Below are 8,574 nucleotides of genomic sequence, written 5' to 3'. Positions count from 1 at the left end.
AACACCATTTTTGCCAGATCTTTAGCATTTACATCATATATGCTACACAAAGACATAAACAGCCAGTCAGATAAGCTTCGTCCAAGTGTCTCACATTGTTTTGATGGTCAGCTTTATCTCTGACACACACCAGAGACACACAGGGGAAGAGCATGCACGTACACTGATTAAACTCTACATTCAGACAACTTTATCAAGTAACTTCACTCCTTCCTGAAACAAACTCCCACTGCATGCAGCGCTCGCTCTTTGGATTTGCATGTTTTAAAAGCACGGGCGTGGAGGAATAGGACTAGCTAATGAGTTACATGAAATACCAGGAGCTGTGGAACAAAATGCCAGTAAAACACCTACGCCTGTGTGTTAAATAGCCGCTGCAGTCATTCATCTTTGCTTCTAATTAGATAGCCAAGCTTGTAAAGCCTATATGTGAAATATCAGCTTTATCATAAAGTAAATTCACTGAAGTTCTTACAGAACAGGTCCCTGGGGATCTCCTCTGGAAATGCCGTCGGCTTCTGGCAGAGAAACGATGCAGGGACCTCCTGCTGCGCCTGGCGAAGCTACGAAGAGGCAACATGGCCCTCTGAAATGCTCCTGTTCTGTTTCCACCATCGTCCTCGTCTTCCTCGTTGTCATCCTCCTCTTGCTTCTCCTCTGAAGGACCCCACACTAGCTCCACAGCCCCTTGCAAGGACCGTCGCAAGTTGCCCACCCAGCCAGCGACCTGCAGCTGGGCGGCTGACAGTTTTCCTCCAAAGTACTGCATACAGCTGCAATGCTCAGAAAACTACTTGTCCTGATGCTTGGGCCACCATGGGAATTGTGGGGGTCAAGAGAGAAGCTGAGCTTTGGCTTTGTTAGAGATGAGGGTTTGTGGGTAATTCAGAAACTGGGCGTCTGATCCGATTTTCATTTCAAGCGCACAGCAGAAGCGTTCGGCACTCAGTCTCAAACTCGTTGTCTGTAAAGGTTTAGTCTAAGCACTTGTGTTTTTGCAGACAGCATTGCACTCTTGCTTTACCTATGATGGATATGAGAGCCGAAACAGCATCATCCAGAAAAAAGGTTGTCTTGCCATCATTGTTAATCCAATCAAAAAAGGTACTGGAAAAAGTCAGTGTTAAAAAAAACTTTTGATATAGGCCCCAAAGTTCATGCTCAATAATCCAGGTGATGACTTTTGGTGTAGGATTTTAGTTCAAACATAATGGATTACCTACTTTCCTTTTCATCCTCTTTCTCCCTTTAGCTAAATAACGCACATCTGGTCAAAGTCAAGCTTCTTGTCTTCTGCACCTACGTCCATAAAATGTGTGGGAAATAATATCCAAAAGCATACAGAGCGTCACATCTCCCCTTTTTTTTTTTTTTTTTTATCTCCGGCAGATCTGAAAGATTATGAAGAAATGCCAACACTAAGAAAAACTCAGACGTTTAAAATCCTCAGGCAAAAAATGTGAAAAGGTGTGGCTGACCGGGCCCAGGGTGCTTTCTGTACCTCCCTCCAGCGCTCACTTCCTATAAGCAGACAACCAACGAACTGGGTCTTTGAGAAAAAACATGTCTGAGAACAGAAAACAGCAAAGATGACAGAGAGCTGGCAGGGAACGCCGAATGAAAAATCAGGCAGGAGAAATGTGAACTTTCTTGTTCCTGGATAAGCCCATCCTCTTTATGTGAGAATTTTTGCCTGTGTGTGTGTGTGTGGGGGGGGGGGGGGTACTCAAAACAAGGAGGCGAGGATACAGGAGACAGGGACACCATTTATGGTCATTCTTACACCATGTCCAGTCAGACAAATCCAAATGAGGACATGCTGCCCACATAACACCTTGTTCCAATAAGAGCCATCCGTCCTCCAACCTTCCTGTCAGTCAGCTGAAGACGCATGGCCAGCTGCACAGCTTCTGTTTGCCCAGTAAATATATTCCGTTTTTAGGTCCATGTGACAAGCTTTGCAGCATTTAAAAAAGTACACACCTTATTTTTATTAAAACCACGCTGCTTTGAGTTCAGGCAACCTTTTGATTGTACTCTTCATGAGACCAACTTGATGACAAAAAAAAAAAAAAAAAATCAGGAAGTGCAATTTCCAAGAGCTGCAGCACCACCTAGTGGTAGAACCAAGAATGTACACCCTGAAACAAGACTGGAAAAACAGTAAAACCAGTGGTGTTTATGGCATGTAAGTGGCTGTATACATCGTGTCATTAACGCTGCGTACATACTAGTTGTTTTATAGTTTGTCAACTGCAGAACGCTCACGAAACATCAATGTCACAAGGACACACAACTCCTGGGTTTGGTGTTTCACTGAAAAGTACTGCATGTACAAACAGGAGCTGAAGTCTTGACTGGTATTTTTCTTATTACTCAACTCCTCACCTACAATTAACTCAGCTTGCTGCATGTCTTTTTTTTAAATTTTTATTAAAAGACATAATTAAATTTAATCCATAATGATCACATTTTGTTTGCCTCCCTCTCTTCAGGGAAGCACCTTTAATAGTGCCAGGACTTCAAGCCTCAGATGCAACATTTACCCTCCAGATGTCAGACTCATAAACACTTCTGACAAAGAAATGGACAAGAATTTAGATTTTTAACCCTGTTTATTATATGAACACTCTATTTATTGCAGATAACGGTTTTAAAGTTGATATACAGTATTTTATTATCTATTGTTTGAAAGAAAGCCCACTATAGAAAAATGCAACGTACAGTGTGTTCGCTTTAAACTTCTACCCATTGTCTGTCTTCACAAAGGAAACTAAAATGAACTTGAAGCTGACCAGCACTAAAGAGTTGAAGATTGCCTGGATAGCTAAACATTGACCAAGTTTATTTTTAGATCCGCCCAAACATTAGCTTAGAAATGCTTCATTGACAGCAGCACAGCTTCAGGTGAGTTTCTTGTTTCTTTTTTGGTGCACGACTTAAACCTGTTTTTTAAAAAAATCCGGTGTTTTCTTAGCTAGCCTAATGATTTCCACTTGAGGCTAAACAAATTTTAAACGAGCTAAATATTACTGAATGAGAACAGAAGGGACAGATTTGAAAAAGGAGAACTTCCTTATTGATTCCCCCAAACGGCTTAAATGCTCATCTTTTTCTCATTTTAAATTTACAAATGACGTATTTCTGACTCGGCACAGGAGCTTTTCTTGTTGAGACTAATTTATCTTCATAAAGAAAAGTTAAGTTGTGCAGCAGATCTGATCCGTGTCAGATTCTCAGGTCGGTTTAAATACTAAAAAAACCCTAAAGTAATAAATTTGCAGCAGTGGTTAGAGCTGTCACCCCGCAACAAGGTCACAGCCTTTCTGGGTTGTGTTGGCATGTCCTTGTGCTCAGAGGTTGTCCCTGGATCCTGCGATTTCTTCCCACGGACTAAAACCGTGCACATTTGGTTAATTGGTAACTCCAAACTGTCCCTACATGCGAATGGTTTGTCTCCATGTTTCCCTGAGCTGCACTTGCGATCTGTCCAGGGGTGTCTCACGTCTCTCGCACAGAAAGGAAGAAGCAGGTAAAGAAGACAGTCGCAGACTCTTAAGCTCCGTCAGGCTCAAGCAAGTAAAACAAGTCCTTTTCTTGTGCTACAGGTAGAGGCAGTGTGTTTGTGCAGGTGAGGTGTGTGTGGTTGCCAGGATGACATGATTGAGTGGTGAAATAACCCCGTCTGCTCGTTCATTCCTACCTCCGTTCTTAACCTCACCCTCTCTTCGTCATTTACCAGTTGTTCATTTCATGCTGAGACTCACTGGAGCAGTGAAACACACACAGCCTGCTCAAGTTGTAGCTGCAGGTCATTTCAGACTCTGTGCTACAACTTGAAGATGTTCTAATTCAGTCTGGAGAAAGAGCTGAGGAGTTCGTTATTTAATATATAAAGAAAGCTGCTTTTTGTTGTTGTTTTCCATCAGTAACGTAGAGAATGCATTCAAGTGGTCAAACTGATTTTGGGAGTTATTATTATAGCGGTGGAACCTATTTTTGAGCATTTAATATTTGTACTTTATCACGGCATTATAAGCATCTACAACTAATATTACTGTATATCCTAAAAAAAAAAAAAAGTTTACAAATGCTTATTGTGCTCACAAGGTAGTAACTTAGTGTGAAATATTTAATATAACAACTCTAAATGAAATACATAGGTGAACAGATTTGGCTCAATATTTTGCAAGAAACGGGTCAGTTTTGTCTCTGTACCCATTAATTAATGCATAATAAACAATTATTAATGATTTATAAAGTGCTTATAGAGGAATTAATATATATATGCATCTATAAACTATTAGCCATCTATAAGGGGAGCCTTATGGTAAAGTGGTACCAAATTACGCATATAACGTCCTGTATCCTAATGTTGAGACATAGACGGAGACCAGAACATGACGCCACAAGGGACAATCCACGGACAATGAGGGAGGGACGAGACACCAAATAAATAGAGACACTAACGAGGGTAGAAAGACAAACACCTGTGGTGATTAGGACTGAACGCAGGTGTGGCAAGAGCTGAACACAAGGAGGAGGATCACTGAGGGGTGACTGAAACATGAGGAAACAGAAAAGACAGGACGAAACCCAGAAACCCCGCAATATTTATACTTTTAACTACAAATGGCAAAAAAAAAAAACAATAAATGTCTTTGTGTTTATGAGATTTTATAAATCCTTAATAACTAGGAGTAATTAAAATGCACACAAAGCAAATTCTTGGGACTCAAAAGAGGATTAAACGGACTTGCCAAGAAGGGCGACACATTTCTTGAGGTGGCCGCTAGTCCAAACCCCCAAGATTCCTTCCTGCAGATTCTGTTTTTTAGTGTTTTTATGGATGCATCCAAATGTAATCACATTACAGCAGCTTTAATTATAATTAAATAAACGATTCTCGCCACTGAATAGCTCTACAGCATTTAAAGAAGGGGGCTTTTATGAAAGCAAATAAAAAGAGTTCATCGTCAGGTACAAACTATTAGGTTGGATACATCTTAATATGTTGCATCACTTTGGAAACGGCATGCTATGGACATGTAAACGTAAGATCAACTTGTAACAGAAAGTCAGGAAAAGCACGGACAAGACTTGAAGAGCTTTAAAATCTGAATATATTTCCTATAAAGCACAATCAAATATCGTTATAACATTGTGCTGCATGAACTCCCAGCCACCTGGTGATTAGTGTTTGTTAACGATAAAAACGAATAATCCAGATTACGACAAGAACATCCTTCACAGATTCAGTCAAATGCAGCAGCAGTCACTGACTAGAGCTTTGCGCCCATGACTATGAGCGTTCTCTGAAAGCAGCCATGAAGTCAAAGACGATAAAACCTGAAACACTTGACGAAGCCCGAGTCAGTCGGCCGGTATAAAATTGTTCCAGCTCTATTTAAGTGTTTATTTACACCGTTTATTATTATGTTTATTATTTACACCGAGCAGTCAAAGGATTCTTAAAAAGGTTTGAAACATTAACATTTAATGTTTTTTTTTTTTATATAAATCTGATAATATTTGAACCTCAGACAAATGGGTTTATTAAATCGGTATAATTTCAGATTTTTATTCCAAACTGGATAAACATTGCACATGAACATTATGCTCACTTGCTCACAACAGACTCATGTTCAGGCTGCTGTTTAATACACCGTATATTACATTATTATTGTTGAGCACAGTAGTTTTCAAACTGGGGTCCCCGTTAAAATACACCAAAATGGAGGAAACCACATCTATTTTTTTCAAAATTTTCTGGGGTAAAACTCCAAGACCGCCTCCTCCCCCTGCCCCCGCCCGGAACTACCCAAAAGTGTGACAACCCCTGGTTTAATCTATAACTTAGATCCTCGTATACTGTTTCTTTTTATACTTTATATTTTTGCTATTTTTGGGTGTAACTGGGACCTCGAGTGCACAATTTCATTCCACCTCATGTACCATAGGCGACGCGAATGACAATAAAGGACTTTGAACCTTGTTTAAAATAAAGCTGTTACTGTTTATTCACTGTATTAGTGTGACAGTTTCCTGTGAACTGATGTATAAAAGTATAAATGTATAAAAGTATAAAAGTATAAATGTATAAAAGTATAAATGTGAGTTTTTTCATCATAATGATCAGATTAGTTTGGTGTAGGTTTTGTTTTTACCTCTTCGCTGTCCTCCTCTGCATCTTCGTCTGACTTCATCTCCACGTCTTCTTCACTCTCCTCCACAAAGACAAGCTTCTCTTCCTCCATTTCTCCAACTTCCTCCACCTCCTCCTCCTCCTCTTCCTCTACCTCCTTCATATCCACATCCATCAACACCTCCACCTCGTCTTTCTCTGGGCTCTTCAGAACTGGGCTAATCGCTTGTTCTCTTTCCACCTGCTCCTGAACGTGTTGTCTCTGATCAACCTGAGTTTCATGATCAGCCCACACCAGTGCATCCTTCTGATCACCAGGATCAGCAGCCCAGCTGTAGCTGGTGGCTTCTACTCTAGTCTGTGGAGCTCGTCTTCTTGGCTTGACGGAGAAATCGTCAAACTCCACGTCTGTGTCAGGCTGTTTGACGGAGAAGTCGTCGTAAACGACATCGATTATATTCTCTATGGGCGTGCTGAGGTTGGACGAAGGGGAACGTGCTGACTCTGACGTCTTGGACCAGTCTTCAGCGTTAAAGCTGATCAGGTGTGCACCTCCTGCTCCTGCCTCAGGTTCCTCTTTGTCCTTCTGTTCAGCTGCTCCAAACCTTCTGTCTTCATCTGACTGCGCTTTTTCCAGGTCCAAACAAATTCTCTTCTCCAGGCTTTGGTTCTCCTCCTCATGTCTTTCACTGTCCCTCCTCCTCTCCTCCTCCTGCCTCCTCAGCTTCTCTCTTTCCTCAGTGTCCTTCCTTAATATTTCCTTTTCCCACGTTTCTAGTTGAAACCTCTCGTCTTTTTGCTGTCTCTCACTCATCAAGTCGTTCTCCTTTGATTCACCCCGACTTATTTTCAAGTCGCTCCGTTTTTTCTCTTCAATTAATCTCCCTTCCTCTTCTTTCTGCTTCTGTCTTTTCCTTTCCTCCATCAGCGCTACCTGTCTCCTCTCCTCCTCCTTCAGACGTTCTCTTTCCCGCTCCTCCTTAAGTTTCTCTTCTCTCCTTCTTTGCTCCTCAGTTTGTTTTTGCTGCAGCAGCTTCATCTGTCGTTCCTTTTCGATCGCCTCCTCCCTTATCTTTTCCTGCTCTCTTTCCTCTTCTCGTGCTCTCTCCAACTCTTGCAGCCTCTGCCTCTCTATTTGCTCATCCCTGAGTCGAAACTCTTCCTTCTGTTTCATCCACTCTTTCTCCCGCTCATCTTCGTCACATTTTTTCTCCTCTTCCACCTCGTGTCTCGTCTGTTCTCTTTCCTCCTCCTTCTGTTTCTTTTGAAATTCCAGATGTTTCAGCCTTTCTTCTTTTTGCGTCTCGTCTCCCCTCCTCTGGAGAAGTCCAAGTCTTTGAAACAGCGGCGCTGAAACGAGGCCATCCTCCTTGGTTTTGACCTCAGCATCCGCCCGCTCGTCTTCGTTGGAATCACAATCTGAGCCCAGAATCACCGGAGGGGAACCATCATCTGTCACCACAGTACCGAAGCGAACAGAGCGACGTTTGTTCTTCTTCTTCTTCTTTGGCGAGCGGTCGGCAGCAGGGTCTCCCTCATCGACACCCTCTGATTTAGCCGAGTTGTGACGGCAAAGCAGGATCCCACCTAATGTTTTGTTGCTCCCTTCAGATGTCTCTGGTGAGCCTACTGATGACTTATTGTCAACAGAGGATCCTTTGGGTGATTCCTGTTGGCCCTCTGTTTGTTCTTTAGCAGAAGAGGCTGCTTGCTGTGGATCAGCACCCCGAGTGGATCTCTCCTCTGCTTTAGGAACCTCCACATTGAGTTTTTCCAGTGTTTTATCTGCTTTAGAAACCTCCATAGTTAGTTTTTCAGGTGTTTTATCTGCTTTAGGAACCTTCATATTGAGCTTTTCCAGTGTTTTCTCTGCTTTAGAAACCTCTACATTGAGTTTTTCAGTTGTTTTCTCTGCTTTAGAAACCTCTACATTGAGTTTTTCAGTTGTTTTCTCTGCTTTAGAAACCTCTACATTGAGTTTTTCAGTTGTTTTCTCTGCTTTAGGAACATCCACAGTTAGCTTTTCTGGTGTTTTTTCTTCTTTATGAACCTCTACACTTAGATGTTCAGGTGTTTTCTCTGCTTTAGGAACCTCCACATTAAATTTTTCCAGCTTTTTCTCTGCTTTAGAAACCTCCACAGTTAGCTTTTCAGGTGTGTTCTCTGCTATAGGAACCTCCACACTGAGTTTTTTCGGCATTTTCTCTGATTTAGAAACCTCTACAGTTAGTTGTTCATGTGTTTCCTCCATTTTAGGAACCTCCACAGTTAGTTTTTCAGGTGTTTTCTCTGGTTTAGAAACCATAATCAGTTTTTCAGGTGTTTTATCTGCTTTAGAAACCTCCACAGTTAGTTTCTCTGGTGCTTTCTCTGCTTTAGGAACCTCCACATTGAGTTTTTCCACTGTTTTCTTTGCTTTAGAAACCTCC

The 8,574-nt window shown here is 41.7% G+C and overlaps 1 protein-coding gene across 1 annotated transcript in view; it reads right to left on the bottom strand.

Annotated features, from left to right (window-relative positions):
- The window catches only part of LOC119411682 (trichohyalin), a 21,395-nt gene that overhangs the window by 10,194 nt on the left and 2,627 nt on the right, over positions 1 to 8,574 (bottom strand). The window contains exons 3-4 of the mRNA XM_037678591.1: positions 8,474 to 8,570; positions 6,168 to 8,140 (exon numbers count right to left, since the gene is read on the bottom strand). Of these exons, the coding sequence (XP_037534519.1) occupies positions 6,168 to 7,991 (1,824 nt within the window). The 5' untranslated portion in view covers positions 7,992 to 8,140; positions 8,474 to 8,570. The remainder of the gene's footprint in view (positions 1 to 6,167; positions 8,141 to 8,473; positions 8,571 to 8,574) is intronic.

This window comes from Nematolebias whitei, chromosome 7 (genome assembly GCF_014905685.2).
Source record: "Nematolebias whitei isolate Nwh7 chromosome 7, NemWhi1, whole genome shotgun sequence".
NCBI lineage: Eukaryota > Metazoa > Chordata > Actinopteri > Cyprinodontiformes > Rivulidae > Nematolebias > Nematolebias whitei.
This window is presented reverse-complemented; position numbering and strand designations above follow the sequence as displayed.